Genomic DNA, 18,494 nt, shown 5'->3' on the forward strand with positions numbered 1-18,494 from the left:
AGAAGCCTGCACAGGGGCTCCGTTCTCTGCAGTAAACAGCTGCTGATCAATAGCTGTTAAAGATACCAATATCTCAATACCACCCACAGACACTGCAAAAAAGTCTGCTAGTATATCAGGCCAGGCTTTTTTTCACACATTCTTCTTCTTGCAGGAAACCACTACAGCATTTAATAGAGTGATAATCTTTTGTTGTAATTTAAAATCAGTCTTGGAGTTCTGTAGTAGAAATATAACCCTCCATTAAATTCTAAATGTTTTGGAGTAATTTCAACAACGCGCTATGGTATCTTCTAGAAACCTGTTCTGGATTCAATGTTTAAATTATCTGAAGGATTTAACTGTCAGGAGTATAATGCAGGCCATAAAACTTGGAGGGGAAAACAAAAAAGGCTTCTTGGGGTTTGATGCAGTTTAAAGGCAATACATGTGTCTTTTAAGTGGCTTAATATAAAAAAAAAAAAAACCCAACAACCAAACAAAAACTTTGTTAGCCCATTTACACCCTGAATCTTTTGTGAAATAAAGAGATTAGCCACAGGGAGGTGCAAATGAAAGGAGATCTTTTCCATCTGTTATTCTGGAGAAGCCAGCAATGTTAGCTCCTGGCAGTATCAGCTTTCCAGAAGGGGAGATCGTCTCCACTCGAAGCTGATACCTCTTCCAGCTTGGGGCACCAGTGCTGAATAACTGGAGTCACTTGACTGAATGGATGACCTCAGGAAGTGGTTCTTTTCTTTTCAATCGAATGAGGTCCGTGATCGTGTTTAACAAGACTGATAATGGCCCCCACTGTATTGTTGGAACACTATGCAAAGTAGTTGCCCTGTCAGCTGTAATTAGGTATTCGCAAGCACCTGTTCTGTGAGAACTAAAGGAAAGAGACCAACTTGTTGGGAGTTGGTATGAACTTGGGTCTGAGAGATGCTTTTAGTTAAGTGGTTTCTGGTTTTTATCTGCTGATCCAGTCTAGACTGATTTTTAAAATCAAAATTTTGACAAAACATCCCAACTATCTTTTAGTAACTTTATTTACTCATGTATATTTATTCATGTAAACATCTGTATGCACAAAATACTATGTAAAGCATCCTGACAGGGGTGTGTTTTCGGGATGCAGCAAGGAGTGGGGAGGACGGAGGCCTAGGAAAGGAGCTGCAGGAGGGCACAGGGCTCTGAGGAAGAACAGTGACTAAAAAGCTGATAAACAGAAAAGACTAGGAGAGAATTTGTGTTGTCTTTTAAGTGAGTAATCATTTTTCCATGCCTTTTCATGAGCATAATAACAGCACTACATTTTGAGTAATTCTCATAAGAATTGTACTGATTTAGAGCCCTTTGAGCAGGGCATAAAGAGAATATGTTTTCTTTATGTGACTGGTTCTTGCTATCTTTAAATTAGTGTGTAGCTTGAAAATAAACCTATCACTCTTTTCTCATGGCAATGAGAAAACTGGTTCATATATGAGAGTCCAGATTGATGGTGGTGTCTCCTCAGAGCCGCTGGCATCTTTCACCAGTGCTCTGGCAGTACTGGTACGCAGAGGGAAGCATTCTGGAGCCACATAGCACAACTGCCCCTTATGCCTACGTGAGACAAACAGTGTCAATACTTACACTGCTATAGCTTTAAGAATCATATTTGAGAAGTATAAATTAACAGTATATTGAAATAGAAATGGTGTAATGCTCAGTGGAGACAAAGAGATGTCATGTGGCAAGTTGCTAGTAATTCTTGGGGGGTTTTCCTCAAAAGAAATAATAATCTGGTGGTTGTAAGGTCGGTCTAATTTGTTCCCTTGCCAAACAATAAATTACATGGTTGTATAAAGCTAGACTCCTTTTTAAATCAACGCATTTGATTTATTATGTAAGCAAGATACTAAAATTAATTTGTCTGGTGAGCAATGCAAGTAAAAATAGGCTGGTTTTGTTCTCAGAGGTAGTCACAGCACTGACGTTCAGGATCTACATGCGATTCATTTAGATGTTTTCCCATGTATATGTATATTCTGGCTCTCAGTTATGTTAATCATATGCCAGTCTCAGCAGTCTGTCATGGTGGTGTTTCTTTATTATAAAATTTTAGAAAACAGCACTGAGGAAAGGACACTGAAGGTGATGAAGGTCTGGACTCAACTTGTCTAACTTTGTGACCAATACCGGATCAGCTTTCCTGTTGTAATTCATGACAGACACTTGTCATATCTGTTCTTAAACCTCCAGTAGTGGAGACTCCTGCATAGTGCTTCCCAAGTGGTCTGTTCCAGAGTTTTCTTAACCTTTTCATTAGGATGCTTGACTTGGTGCCTCATTTGAGTCTTTTTTGGTTTTTTTTACCTTTTTCTTCTTCTATCTTTTTCCTTCAATTTAAGTCTCCTGTTTTATGTCCAGTATACTGTAGACTTAGAGAACAGATTTTACTCCCTTTTTAGCAGTAGACTTTTTAGTATTTTGAATGTTTCCAGAGATGAGGCATCTACCACCTCTCTGGGCACCCTGTTCCAGTGTTTTCACCACCCTCGTCATAAAAAATGTCTTCCTTATATCTAGTCTGAATCTACCTTCTTTTAGTTTAAAACCATTGCCCCTTGTCCTATTGCTTCAGGCCCTACTAAAAAGTCTGTCCCCGATTTGATTATCATTTCCCTCATAAGCCGTCACTTTTGTAGATAGAATCATGGAATCTTCGTGGAATCTTCATGGTTGGAAAGGACCTTTGAGATCATCGAGTCCAACCATAGACTGAACATCAGTTCAGCTGATCTTTCTTTTTTCAGTTGTATTTTCTTACGTAACCATTCTCCCTATTGTCCTCTGAACTCTTTTCAAGTTTTTATTAAAGATGAAAAGTAACTATGAAGAATTTGAAAAGGATCTTAGAGGATGTCATGATTGAGCAACAAAATGGCAGGTGGAAATCAGTGTAGATAACTCTTAAGTGATGCACACAGGGGAAAAAACAAACCCCAGGTTGACATTCACAATACCTGACTCTGAGCTTGCCATTACATCTCATGTTAAAGACCTCAGGATATGGTAGAAAACATCAGCTCAATTCTCGGTAGCTATCAATAAAGCAAATCAGAAGTTATAGTGGTTTAGGCAAGGATAGATGACAAAGTAGAAATCATGTTATCATGACCCTTTATTTAAAGTGTCTGATGTTCTAATTCCTTCCATAAGTATATAGCATAATGGAAAATATTTGGAGAAGGTCAGAAAAAATGATCAGTGGTTGGGAATGGTTTGTAGACAGGACAGACAGACAAAATAATTTAGCTTCATGAGTGAAGTTCATGAAGTTCAGCTTCATGAGTGAAGGAGGATATGACAAGGGTCTAAAGAAAAAGTGGCACGGATAGGGACTGACTGTTGTCCTCACCAGTGCAGAACTAAAGGCATCAAATGAAACCAGCAGATTCAAACCAAATTAAAATAGTGGTTCTTGCCACAACAAGCTAAGATTGTACCCAAGATGTGGATCTCCTTCCACAAGATGCTTAGTGATGGGAAGTTATTTATGGGTTCAAGATGAGATGGGAAAGAATAGAAGAGAATTACTGAAATCGATTAAATACATACTCACTGCTGAACAGAGGAAGTATTGAGTGACTAATGATTGAATTCTGGAGGAGTTTCTGGGGAAAGACATGTTTGTTGTGGTCCGTAGTCACGTGTCTTGCAACTGTCGGAGACGAGCTTACTGAGCTAGAGGTAAAGCTAGTTAAAGTCACTTATATTCTGCCTTCAGTTTCACAGGTACTCTAGTTATTTTCTCTATCTTTAGCAGTATTTTTTTTTTCCTAAGAGAAACTTAAGGACACAGTATTTTTTGTGGCATGTGTTGATTTACATAAACTCTGAGAACCTCCCTGTGTGTAACCAGCCAGCCTTTTTCATCGTTTGATTCCCTAACAGTGAACTAATACCTTCTCAGTTACCTGGGTAGCAGATTTCTGTCAAATGCAAAGTCCAGTCTTACTCTACGTATTGAATCACTGATTATACCGCATATTTACATCATGTGCAGCTGCCATTGCAGCACTGCTTGGAATGTAAATTATCTTTGATGTTTCACACCAATTTAAAATCTCACGGTAATAATTCTGAGATTATATATTTTTGTTCTCTGTTACTTTGTCCTGAATTTAGGTAGTACAGAAGGACAAATAAAGGGAGAATCAGTGTTTGTATGATAGACAGAAAAAGTAGTTTCCATCTCCTTTAAAATGTTAGAAAACAGAAAGAGACTGTAAATCTAACAGTTGTGTTTCTTTATGATGACTACTTTACATTAATAAAACTGCACTTTAAAAGCTGGACCTCATAATTTAAAACCAAATTCTACTAAGTTCTTTCATATGTCTGAGCTAGATTGTTTGCAGAAGAGTCTGCATTTTTCCATGTCACGATGTATGTTTTACATCCTGCAAGTCTTATCAACGTTCTCCTTACTGGATGAGTCAGTGAGACAAAAGTGCTTTCATTATGGCTGTTCAACGGGTCAGAGAGACCAGCTTTTCTAGTTGATCCTGCTTTAAGCAGGCGTGTTGGACTAAACAATCTCAGGAGGTCCCTTCAACCTTTTTTCTTTTTTTGTGTGTGATTCTGTGATTATAAAGGAAGATCAGGACCTGCATTTTTCTGATCCTGATTTAGTGCCTCAATTTAGGCCATTTTTCTAGATTTAACTAGAAAGCTATTCATAGGAAATAATCTGAAATTTTTGTTTGTTCAGAAGTTCATAGGAAATAAGTGACATTTCAGACAATAACTTTGTTATCCATGCCTTCTACAAAGAACGGTGACAAAAATCAAACAAATTGAAACCTTAAATGTTGATTTTTTTTTTTTATGAAGTCTTTTGTTAGTAAGATATATGTGTACGCATTTATTTAATAACAAGGGGAAAGATTTTAGTCTCTTTTCTGCATATTTCTCTAAGTTGAGAATTAATGTACTGCTTCAACTTGTTCCCCACCTTAGAAGAGGATGTTTCGTGACACAGAGCGTATGTATTAATTAATTATAACCAATAGTTATGTTCATCTAGAAAGCTCAGAAACCTTTCTAACTTGTGTTGGAATAAATGAAGCAAAATTGTTGTTTTTCTTTCACAGGGTGCGAGAGTACAAAACACAGCCAAGAATTTAGGGGTGAGGGATCGAACACCACAGTCTGTCCCGAGGTAACTGATTGGTTGTGTCCTACACCGTGGTTTTGTTTAGTTTGTGCTAAATTCTGTCCTAGCTGCTCAGAAGCTAACAATAAACATTGACCGTTTTCTGCACTAATTGTTAAGATTTGGCTTTTAATGTACATAAAATCAATTACATTCTTAGCCATACAATTTTACTTAAAGTAATTAGTAGCAGAAATTCAGGCTCTGTAGCACTTCAAAATGTGCCCACTTTTGAAAAATGAAACCTAGTTCATGTTAATTATGAAAACACTGGAACAAGTCCTTCATCACTTGTGATGTTTAGTGGTTTTGGGGAAATATTCATAACTAAATCCATAACCCCATTTTAATGAAATACTGTACTGCAATATCTCAGCAAAATCGTGTTCTAGTTGCTTTTAGAGATGATGTAGTCTTTCTTTGTCTCTTTCTGAAACATCCATTAGAATGAAAAATGTGACTGTTCTATATTTATCCAGCTTTTTAATGCTGTGATGGATTGCAGGTACCTGAAATGTTTCTTAACAAGCACAATACTCATAAATGAAAATAACCAAACAGCAATGTTCTTCGTTTTATCTTAAAGTGGTTTTATTAATCCAGCTCTAATTTAAATGTTTTTTTTTACCAATTTAAAACATAATGGTTTTCGTTCACTAACAATAACACATTGAATGAGCTAAACAGGTATGTGAAAACACAGAACAGACCCAGTGTGGTGTTTAAATTTTAGTAAGGAAACAACGAATTAGTAATACCTGATAGAGGTAACCACGTGAATGAACATATACACTATCCGTAGCCTCCGAGAAAGCCTGTCTTCTGGATTCTGACCAGTAATACTCAGGAACATTTTCTTCTTATGCAGTTTGCTCCCCATTTCTCAGGTGTCCCAGTTTCTCCCAGTAGGGAATCAGGCTACGGCTTATAATTTGTTTGTAACAAATCACTGCACATTTTTCTGTGCATGTGCTTGGTCTGATTCTAGAAAAGAAGTGTACCTTAAGTGTACAAGGTATGAGTAAATCTGAGTAGCAGCTTCTGTTCAGTTGCTGAGGAGCAGTATTTGTTGGAGCATATATGCATCTTGCGTGCCTCATGAAAGAGACTAAGGAAGATCCAGCAAAAGTGCTGATTCTCGCGTAAACCCATCAGCAGTAAAGTCATTGCCTTTACCAGCAGGTGAGACCAAAAATTGTCTGACCAACTGTCTTGCGTTGTGGGAACCTAAGGCAGTAAATAAACATTTTATTACAGTAAAAGCTGTGAGAAGGCTTTTCATATTTTGAACGGTATGGTTCTGGCCTGAAATGGACGACTCCTTTATGACATAGTTCTAGAGGCAGCCAAAGAATTGTTGCAAACTGAACTTCTCCCACCTCTAAACGACAGAGCACGTATCTAGATTCAGAGCTTTTGTGATAAAGGAAAAATCTAAGTTCTTAAAAACCGGGCCATGAGATATTTTTTGGCTTTACATCAGTTGAGGAGAAAAATACCCTCTTTCCAATTGACACTCCCACAACATAGCAATGAAAAGCTGAAGGAAAATTTTGAGATGGCTCCTAGAACATAGAATAGACAGATGTATCTGACATGCTTGCCAGTCAGCAGCAACGTCACAGGAATATCTCATTGACCTCCGTGTTTGGGGCATTTGGTGTATCGTTAGATAGATAGGTCACATAAATCAGAATAGTCATCAGCAGGAGTGATACTTTTGCTGTATAGGTAAATGATACTGTGGGTTCTTAATTCTTTGTCTTGCAAAGAATTTTACCTTGTCTTCGTTTAACATCACTTTAACAATGTTCTCAGTTCTCTGCAGTTGCAGCTGTTTTCTGTCTTTTCTCAGCTGATCTGTTCATACCATCTCAAATAGTTCCATATATATTGACCCAGAACAGGCTGTTTCTTCTCCACACTATCTTCAGCAACTATAGCTCCTTAGGGATTTATGGAGCCTTGTTAATTTGCTTCAAAATTCTCCCACATCACTTGCTCTGCACAGACCTTGGTACTTGGGGCTGAGCTTTTCTGCGTGTTGTTCCATAGAAATTAGATTTTGCTAAAACATCACCAAGAACTAACCCCGCTTAGTGTCATGGTTCAACCCCAGCCAGCAACTAGAACCAGACAGCCTCTCACTCACCCCTCTTTTCTTCCCCGCAAAGGGTAGGGAGAAGAGGGAGAAAAGGAGAGGAAAGGATAAAAAACCTCATGGGTTGAGATAAAGACAGTTTAATAAAACAATAATGGAAAAATAAAATAACAATAATAACAATAAAAGAATATACAAGGCACAAGTTGCTCTCACTGCCTGGTGAATTGGTTGCCCAGCCCGACCTGAGCAGAGATCACAGATTCTCTCCCCCAGCCCCAGCCAACCCCTTTTTATACACCCAGCGTGACATCTATGGTACAGAATATTCCATTGGCCGTTCTATTGTTCTGTCTATGCTCCTCCTTACCTTCCATGGGAAGCTGGAAAAAGTCCTTGACTAGTATAAAGATCAGTTAGCAACAACTAAAACAATATGCATTATTGACATTCCTTTCATACCAAATCTGAAAACACAGCAAACACTACAAAGAAAATTAACCCTATCTCAGCTGAAATCAGGACACTTAGATGAGATTCTGACAGTAATTTTATCTGTCTTTTGCCAGCTTTGAATGTTACTGCTTTATGACATTAGCAGAATAAAATAACTCAAATAAGCCCTGTTTATTTTTCTCTGCATACTTCTCTGTGTAAGGATCGGGCCATATTATTGTCTCGTTGGTATACAAATATGAGATATATGTGCATGGCTCCTAACATTGCTGTCTGCACAGTGTGACCTTAAATGCTCATCAGTCTGCCAGATGACAACGTGGAAGAGCCCAGGGATCTTCAGAACGCATTTTGGTGGAGGTTTGAAATCAGGTTTGCAATTGCAGTTTGGCTGACAGAACTGCTGCTCCTTGTTCTTACCATCTGGAAACAACACTCTGCTTGCTAACCACTGCCACTGAGATCCACGGAAAAGTTACTTAGCCCATGGCCATTCTGTGTTGTCAGTGTCCTACAGGTTTTAACTTCAAAGGGAAGGGAAGTCAGCGAACAGCAGCTGTCCTGCCCTGCTCTTGTGCAGCCACAGGATGTGTCTAGATGTTGAAGAGGCTTTAATGGGGGCAGCCATACATACCGTGCCTCACGTAATTTCAGTAGCAGAGTATCATGCCAAGAAGGCACCAGCCCATTGATCTTGAACTGTTTGGGGAGCCCAGCCACTTGTACAGATTTTTGTTTTCTGTGTTGATTTCTAGTGTGATTTTGAAATTGATGATTAGTTACAATGGAGTCATATAAATTAATGTGATGTTTGGCAGGCAAAGTTGCAAAATATATTTGGAAAACTCAGATACCCCGAGCATCTTAAATATCCCAAGCCAGTGGACGGTTCACCAGCCTGCCTGTAGCCAGACCTACCAAACCTGCTTTGGTATTTCAATATCAGAGATTCTGATTGTCAGGTATTAACGCACATGCTGTGCCATTATCTCTTCATCTTTGGCTTCTGATGCTTTTTCTCCTTGCCATGCCGTACTCAGTCTCTTCTCTTTGCCATTCCTTCAATTATATACTTTCCCTGAGGAAAATATGTAATCTCCAAATGAGATCATGTCTGTTGCTGGTTCTAATTGCTACGGTTGCAGGGGAGATACTGTATGCTGGACATAGAGAGCAGAGAGCCTGAGGTCGGAATGATTGCCCCCCTTTATTTTTCAGTATTCCTAACATTAGGGTAAAGTTTCAGACACTTGCTAGTGACCAAGTCCATGCGAAAGGGTTTAACAGAAATTCAAAAGCCTTTATAAATGGAGTCACTATTTCAGTCTGCGCTGAGGTAGTTATTTGAACCGTATCTTACTGGTCTTGATTTCATACATGTAGCAGTGGTGGGGAGAGAGTCTGAAATCTTCGTGCTGGCGCGTCACATCACATGTCTGACGTCTGCCTTAGGTTCTTCAAGCAGCACCAGTTTTATAGGGGACTGTGTTAGAGCGAGGTCTGACTCTGTGCCAAAACAAAACAAAACTGGAGGCAATTGCATTCACCAAGCAGCTTTTCCAATTTAGAAATTCGGAGCAACAACAGGTAATTGCATTAGCGGAGGCTTAGTAGAGACCTCCAGAAGGGGGTGTCTTCACTGCAGAAATATGAAAACTTGACTAAACTGGGATGTCTTTATAAGATTGCTTATAGATGTGTATTGTAATAATAACACTTTCAATGCAAACATTCATACTCATGAATAAGATGTTACTGTTTTTGTATCAATGTTATTAAACTGAATTCAGTACCTCTTGTTTTGCAGTGCAGGAAGACTTGATTTAAGTTTTTGTTCCTAAAATTTACCCATTTTGATAATGACTAAGCTCTCAGAATAACAATTCCTTTGGGTTTTTTTTGTCATTGTCAGATTATACAAGCTATGCCAGCCACCACCACCGGTTGGAGAAGAATGAGGAGGACTGCTTCAGAAAATAATCCGATAATGGCCTTTAGGATACGGGGACTGTATGACAAAATCTAACTGCACTATAGCAGTATGTGCCTGGGGCTTTGCTAAATAAAACAAACAAACAAACAAACAGCCTTTACTCAGGATAAAGAAAGAAATACCCTAAAGTATTCTCCATTGGCATTGAAAAATGGCTTCCAAAATGCATTTCTGGAATCTGTGCACTCCGGCCTTACACTAGTAGAACAGGAATCTTCCTTGGGAATTTTACACTGGAATCAGATTTATTTGATGTGTCTTGTTCAGCCACACAACAGGTATAGCCAGCAGCTTGAAAACAAATGTCTTGTTCAGAGAGAATGACTTCACTTGTCCGCTATACAGAATGTGTTTCTGTGGCAGGAATAAACACCTAGATAAACTAGGCTTGATAATGAGCATGAACTTCCTATAGAGCCCTTTGCACTGATAATCCCTTTTTTCCTGTCACCATCATAATTTCTCGGAACGATGACGCTACTGTTTCAAGGATATAATGTAAGTGAGGCTTAAAAATGGAAAACTCATCTCAGAATGGTGTTTAATGGCTGCAGGCAGACTGCTGCTATGAAGGTGTTAATCAGCTTGTAATCAGTAAACTCAGCCATGTCTTACGCAGTCTGTTGTCATACTTCTTTAGAAGGAATACCTAGATGGCATCTGAGGTGGAGTTTTGCCCTTTTTCAGTTGCCGTTATAATGAAGGAGAAGCAGCGTGAGTCTGATCTTCACCCATAGTTAGACTGAATTTCAGACTCTGCCTAAGGGATGTTTTGCATTATCGCGCCTCTGCATTTGAGAGTTTTCCAGAGTTGTGTATATTCTTGTATAGGACTATACTAGCGAAAGGCGAGGATGAGGCAGTTTTGCTGTGTTTAACTGGAAATGCCTGTGGTTTAAGTTGAAGCGTAGTTTGGGGGTTTGATGTTTTATGCTACCATTTCCTGTATTTTGTCAGAATGGTTTTGTATAGCGTTGCAGTTCTTTGGAGTTGGTAATTGTTATAGATTTATTCTGAAATTGTACTGAGTATTTAGAGGGCCCAGGGAAAACGTATCTGTGTTTGCTGTTCTTTTGTCCAAAAGAATTTTCAGTTAAATGCCCCCAAATGAGGTTTCATACGTGAACGCATTAAAACAAAAACTATATTCTGAAATAGTTCTACTTGTAGCGGTAGCTTTGCATTCTATTAGAGCAGGACATATACTGTCTGAATAAAATTTATTTTTTTGTACAACAGCGATCTATAGTTATGCTGTGCTGTAGCAATCAAACCTCACAACGTAATTGTTGCATATTATCTAATTATTTATGAAATCTTCAACAAATATATTAATCCACAATGAAATGAGAATTCAAAATGAGCTGCACTCTTACAGAGAGTGTTTTTTATATAGGATATCTAGGGGACTTGTTACTTTTCTCCAAAGGAGGAATTAGAGCTCCTACCTTTTTCAGTATTCTTAATGTTTTTACACAGACTTTAACTTTGCTAAGAAAATAAATATTTTTATATATCCACAGATATATATGTCGGCGCATATACGTGAGTTTCAATATGTATATATTTATGTAGTCATATCCATTACCAGTCCAACCTTAAATAGAGAACGTTTGCCTTATACTGTGACAAAGACATGCAATAACGAACACGTCAGTAACAATTTCTCCTTTGTGCTTTGAAGTTTACACTCTTTCATAGTTACTGGAAGCTGTGGGACTATAATCTTTTTGATTAAAAAACAAAACAAAACCAGAAAACAACGTTTTAACTCTCTAGGAACTTACTGTTTTTGTCTAGGATGACCTAATGCTTGTACATCAGAATGAGCCACGATTTCTATCGTTGGTATTCTAGTCATAATCTCATACTTCTGGATGTGTTTTATTCAGAGAGGCAGTACTGGCTAGGGTAATTCCCGCTCCAGGCCAAAGCGCCAAAAACGTTTCAGTTTCTGCTTGTTCAGACATCGGGAGTACAGAGAAGCCGTAACCTCCTCATGCCAAGGATGGTGCCGGTGTCAGCCCCCGCTGCGAGCTCCCATCTTCCTGTGAGATTTGCCCACAGGAGTTTTGCTCTGAGGCAAGTCAGCCGTTAGCTGCGCAGAGCTGCTAATCCTCTACAATATAGAATAACCTAGAGGACAAAATCTGTTGCACGCATACACGTTATTACAACTAGTCATCGCTATTTTTTTTTTTATTGCCTTGAAAATGGTAGGAGTGCAAATATGCCAAAATAGTCTCCCTGTATAGTACGGTAGCTGTCGAATTCATCTTGTTGTTGAAAGTAAGGGGTAATAGACGTTTGTTAACACAGAGGGACAAACACTTTCAAGCCAGTCACTGGACCAAATTCCTTAGCTAGCGTTTCATGGCTTGACCGCTTGATTTTGTATCTAATTTTTGGTTCTTTATGCCTTTTTTTCACCTCCAGAGTCAGTTTTCAAAAATTAATATAGCACTATGAGCTTCATTGGTGACCCATGCTGCAAAATAACATACCTATTTAGCCTGGCATCAAAGGGTCTGAGAAATTTAAGCCCTAGTTTTCTGGGATTACAAGTAGCACGTAAAGATAGGATTTCCACAGGGAACTGGGAATAAATGACCCACTGACTGTCTATGGAAAGTGGGTGCCTAATGTCTCAATTTCCTTCAAAAGCCAGTGTTTGCTTGAAACACTGTGCGGCTTTTCAAACGCCTTTTCTTGTCCCTCTGTTCTCAGAACACGTTCTAACACATCTGGCTTCTAAGAACATTAGATGGACATTTCAGAAGTCCATTCTTAAATTTATAGATTTACATTTTTGCATTAATAAAGCTCTTTATCTTGTTTGGTATCTGTAGAGGATGTATTTGTTCCTTATGCAAGGTGCACTTGCAGAGTGAAAAAAAAAAATCCATTCTCATCACAGTAGGTTCATCCTCTCATAAATTTTTAGACTTACAGGCGACAAGAAGAGATGACCAAGAGTGATGATTTACAAGAACTGTAACACCCACGGCTTGTTAAATCTTTGCTTCTACAGCAACAGATTATGCAGCCTGTTTTTACAACAATGTGTTGTACTGGTTTAGGGAAAGCATTCTGTGTGTTACTTTACTTTTTCATCCATGACAAGTGTAATTCTTCGGGGAATAAATTCAAGGATCTAGAGACATACATTACCAAATACCGACTGCCATGATTCAGTGATAGTCTGTGGGGGATGTATAGGAGATTTAACAGCTCGGAAGGGAGGGTTAAGCGCCAAGGAACAGCTAAGTTGCCATAGGTTTCATGTTTGGAGAAAACTTACACTTTGATTTTAAGGTGGAGCTGATGATGTTGTCCTATCTTTGTAACCATCATCTATGAATGATAGGACGCTAAACAGTCTTTAATCTATGAAGTGAGCATTGATTCAGTCTAATTCCCCAAATTAAGTATTTTATAACACCTATTTTCCTTGTAGATTGTAAATTAATACAAAACCATCTATGTTCTGGTTTCTAAAAGTCAAACGTTTTTGTATTTAGGGATCCATTTTAAAGTAAATATTCCTGCTATCAGCTGAACCAACCAACCACTTTTACGTCCATTGAGATAGTTGCAATCTTCAGGGGCACTTTAGATAGCTTTCACTGGGTTTTAGCAAGTGCATCAGTATTTTGTTTGGGTTTTATTTGTTTGTTTTAATGTAATCAGTAGTGGTCAGAACTGCTTTTCTACTGTTTTAGAGCCAAAACAATTAAACTTAAGTTGACGAGGATTTATCGTAATCATACTTCATTTCATTGGTTAGAATCCCCTAATGGAAAAAAAATGAACCAGTTTTATTGATCTGTTTTTAGCCAGAGAAATTCACAAGCAAACAAGTGACTTTTCTGTTTTATTAATTCATTGTCGGATGTAGTGTGTGTGTATGTGTGTGTGTGTGTGTGTATATATATATATAAAAAATTGACAATTGCCTGAATGTGAGTATACACATCATGGTTAAGCATGATACTCAGAAAATTATCTTTCATTTATTTTCATTTAAGTTGTGGAATCGGTAACTGTAGTATATATACATATTGTTCCATACTCGTTACTTCACAGCTACTTCATGGATATGGCTGCCAGCATTTTACGCATATTTTGCACCATTTTTGTTTAACATTATGAAGAGAGTTTCTCAAGCTAATGCATTGCCTTATGTATTTTATCTCTGTATTTGTTGATAAATGCAGGTAGTGCTTTTCTAATTGTACTCCAGCAGTACACTGGCATTGGTAAATGAGATGCACAGTACATACCTGTCTCAGGATACCTGGATTTTTCAGCATTAGGTTTTGAAGTATAAAAAGATACTGAACTCATATTTTTGTATGCTGACACTTATGTAGGGTTTTTTTATATATACTGTATATATCAATCAAGTTTTCCTAAAGAAAACGTATTATTTGGAATGTTTCCCTTCTCCTGCTAGAAGACGTGGGGTTATGTTTTCTTGTTATGGATGTATAAATGAATATACAGCATGCACAGTCATGCAGATGTTAACACCGGCGAGAAGTTTCAGATTGTCCAGAGGCCAATCAAGTAGGCATTTCTTACGTTCTTCTCCAGAAATAACATCTCCATGCTAGAAATCCTGTATGGCTAGAATGGAACTACTTTAGAAACAATTTTTGCTTCAGTTTGAAAGTCCAATGGAGTGTTCGAAGTAGCCGGGACATTTCTGCAAGTACTTCAGTTTGGACTTCCATGGGAACATCCGCAACATCTTTTGTATGTGTGTGTGTCCTATCCGTACCATGCGCCAGATTTAAGAGACTAAGCAGCCTTATTAACTTTTTAACACCCTGTATATAGTGTACGTATTTGGTTATACTTGTGTTACCCTTTAAAAATGAACTTAATTTCTGCATTGAGTATTGCACACGTTTTTCAAATGAAGAATATATTGTCTCATTAAGCACAAGAGAGAATTACTGCTTTGAAATATTATGTATAAGTACAGCCATACACAGAATCTCTCCGTGAGCTTTTGTTTGAAAACCGTCAAACTAGCAGCTCTGTGGGTAGTTGAGTTTGTTAGAAGTAACCTTAGGAATTTAATGTTAAATATCCTTGAAACATGGATTTAAATGACTTTTCCCGTTTTTGTAAAGCGCCTGTGTAGCATATATAGCAGTTGCCATGTTGATTATGGGTTAAACTAATACTGTGTACTTTTAGATCTAGGGTTTATTTTTTTAGTCCACGTATTAAAGACTGGAAAGGTAACAATGTATTACAAAATGTCAGACAGCAATAAAACCATTCATAATATGGCCACTGCAAATCTCTTTATTTGTAAGCAATACAGAAGTTTTGGGGAGTTTGTGGGGGGGGTCTTTAACCTTTTCAGTATGTCTGCTCTAGGAATTCTGCTGCAGGAGAATAGAAATTAAACTTCCAGAAATGTATGTTTGTAAAAGGAATCTCTTGTTGAGAATCCAGGCCCAGTCTAGGTTCATTGCTGACAGTTAAACTGTGTCTTTATCACCAAGTGGAAAACTGAAGCCTGCATGAGCAGTAGTCCCTGGCTGTGGGCAGCTGTATTTTGTGAAGGCTGGAAGAAGGGAGACAGGCATGAAAATCCCTTTCTGGCCCCATGGTGCTGTTACTGACCCACAAAGGTCCGAAACAGCCACGGTTTCTGGCATCCCCTTGTCTGAAGTATGAAGTGGTCGTCATCTCTTTACTGCTGTGCATGAGGAGAATCTGATGAGCGTAATGCGGGGTGTTGTACTCCCTGTGCTAAAGAAACTCCCACAAATGACTGATCCTTTAGAGGGACTGGGAACTTGCTTGTAGCTACTGCTGAGATGCCAGGGATTTGAGGAGTTGCACTGAATGTTTCATAGGACTGAAAGCCGATGAAGTATTAGACCCTCCTGAGCAGTTATCTCTATTTGAAAGAAGTTTTGATTTCTACATGGTTGTGATCAAGATCAAAAAGCACCAGTGTGGGCAGGACCAAAAGCAACTACAACGGTTTTGTAAAATCCCTTTTGTTTTCCGTGTTCTTCTAGCAGGGAGGAGGGTGAGGACGAAAGTTTTTCTGGATAGCTAGACTTCAACAGATAGATATTTACTTTTTTTTAATTTCTTTTTTTTCTATCATAAGTATTCCTCTCTCCATAATTTTGTGAAGGAAGGCAGTATGGAATTTTGGGTTAGTATTAAGAACCAGATCATTTCAAATATGGCCTGCTTTTCTACCATCTTTTTTTCAGTGCTCCTCGTTTCTGTGGTCTTGACCAGCAGCCACGTATACATCAGAAATAAAGTCCAAAGAATCACAAATTGCTTTCTTGATCAGTGTACACAATAGGAATAAATAGTACTTTGAAACAACTTCTGAGAAAGATGTCAGTTATACCACGGTAGCACTTGGCTGTTGTCCAGTAATTTCTCATTTTCATGAGAAAGTACTGCTGTCATCATGATTGGAAAGTCAAAATGTCTGCAAAGGGACTTGCTACGCTGGCATGTCAGAGGTCAGATGAGGCACAGCGTGAGTCCATGATTCGAAACAGATAATGTATCTGTGCCTCACATCAAAGTATGTGTCAGCTAATCTTTGGAAGTTAAGACAGACACTTCCTTTTAAATATTACTCATAAACTTACTTTTACTATGTATTTGATTGCCTTTTTTTTATTATTTTTACGGCTCATTATGTCTTGCAGAAACAGGATAGATGATGCTCATACTTTGCTTATACTAATGAAGTGGAATTGCTAACAATTACTTCATTTTTGCTTGGAGAAATATTAATTCTCTGAAACTGCTTTCCCAGAGAGTACTCGATTCTCCCTGCCCCATTTCTGCATACATTTTCTTCTGTTGACCTGCATGGGTCCTGAGGGCACTAACAATCCCTAATTGCCCCAGCCAGACTCACCCATGCAGCTGTTGGCCACGGCCCTGGGCCCTGATCTTGGCTCCAGCCTCATCTCCCGGTTGGACCTTGAAACCTGTGCTACGGGTAGCTTTGTCTTTAGTCTCATCTTCTGCTGTTTCTGGATGGACCGTGCACCCAATTCAATATTTCATCTTGTCTGATGATCCCTGGATGTCAGCAGAGCCTGTTGTCACCCTGGTCTTGCCAGGGGGAGGCCACTGGGCTGTGTTCACCCACGGGTCCTGGCTTGTCCCCCCTTGGGGAGTGGACCCGCGCTTGCTGCTCCCTGAGAGGAACATCCAGTGCTGGTACAGGTTCTGCCACGTCTAACATACTACTGGCTTGTGTTGCATTAAAGCAGATTCATGGATTAGTGTGCTGTTGTGGGGAAAAATGCCCATTTCCAGTCACAATGCAGAGGGGAGGTCTCTTCCATTGGTTTTAATCTTGGGACTAAGGGTAGCATCTAAAATCCTATATAGCCCTAATTTGGCGAAAAGATTTGGAAATGCGTCTCCAGAACCTGACAGGACCGGGGTGGGGGGAGAGTGGGGAAGATACTGGTTACTGAAAAAGAGTGCAAGACAAGACAAGTGCTGAGCAGTGTCACCAGAGCAATGAAATATCCTGAAGATCTGACTTCAATTTTTCCAAGTATTTAGTGCAGTTGATATGTTATTAAACAACTGCGTCCTTTTGAGAAGACTTAATTCTTATGATTTTGACTTATATCCAGAATTTTTAAAAGTTCTAGGTTTTAGCTAGTCATGTTTTGTTCTTGTTATTTAGATTTCTTTATCAGGGCAGGAGGGATTTTAACATCCAGAATAAATAATTGGTGTCTTTCCTTGTGAAGCATAACAGCCTCTAAAAGTAGGAGGAAATTGTACTGGATGTATTCTGGGAACATAATCAAATATAAGGAACACCAATAGGTTTTGATTCTGCTTTCATTTAAATGAATAACCAAATTTTCATCGACTACAGAGAATGAATCCATAATACTGGGGCTATTATGCCAGAACCGGACTAGCTTGAATGCTTGTCAACGTGTTTAGGTCACCTAATTAATGGAACTATTCATGTCTCAAGACAGAAAGCTTGCCTGGAAATGAGAAGCAGACCACATGTAATCAATGAGGTTTTGTCATCAACCAGCCATACAGTAGGTCTAATCAAACCAATACAGGGCACGATTGCGAGCAAATGAACATCAGTACTGCATTAACTAACGTCAGTGCATCATCCTGAAAGTTAATGACAAAGTATCACCCAGATGATGAGAGAAATAATGCGTGATCCCAAACAGTGCTACTGCCTCGTATTGTAATACATCTCCAAGTACGTTGAGTGACAGTTGACGTCAAATTTAAGATAAAGTAAAGCTTGATTCAATGTTTAGCAATAATTAGATGCCGTTCTGAAATAGGAAAATACATAAAGCTTTCATCTATTAAGAAGTAGGGTAGGTGTTTGGAATTTTGTCAACACACCCTAGAAAATTGGTAGCTTGGGAAACATAGGGAAATAAGTATAATCGTGTGCCAATTTTAAAGGACATCTGTGGGCCAGATACAGACAGAACAGACAGTAGGCTTTCATTTCTGGACTAGTTCCCGTGACTTTGAGAGAAAGCATTAATATTTAAAACTATAGTGTGGGACTAAACTACATTATCTGGATACTCATCACCCAACAGTCATGAGAAGAAAGAGAAATTCTTTTAATCTTAACCTTGTCTTTATAAAAACACAAATTCCCTACCTAATCATAGCTTCTATTTTTATTTCTAATGTGAGAAATAATCAGTGTCTCTCTACTGTCCTCGGTAACAAAA

The 18,494-nt window shown here is 38.6% G+C and overlaps 2 protein-coding genes across 2 annotated transcripts in view; one reads left to right on the forward strand and one right to left on the reverse strand.

Annotated features, from left to right (window-relative positions):
- Nucleotides 1–10,967, forward strand: part of PREX2 (phosphatidylinositol-3,4,5-trisphosphate dependent Rac exchange factor 2) — a 180,681-nt gene extending 169,714 nt beyond the window's left edge. The window contains 2 exon segments of the mRNA XM_074577220.1: nt 5,124–5,191; nt 9,655–10,967. Coding sequence (XP_074433321.1) covers nt 5,124–5,191; nt 9,655–9,700 — 114 coding nt within the window. The 3' untranslated portion in view covers nt 9,701–10,967.
- CPA6 (carboxypeptidase A6) overlaps nt 1–18,494 on the reverse strand; it is a 359,247-nt gene that overhangs the window by 309,290 nt on the left and 31,463 nt on the right. The gene's annotated exons all lie outside the window — the stretch shown is intronic.

The sequence above is a fragment of the Larus michahellis genome, chromosome 2 (genome assembly GCF_964199755.1).
Source record: "Larus michahellis chromosome 2, bLarMic1.1, whole genome shotgun sequence".
NCBI lineage: Eukaryota > Metazoa > Chordata > Aves > Charadriiformes > Laridae > Larus > Larus michahellis.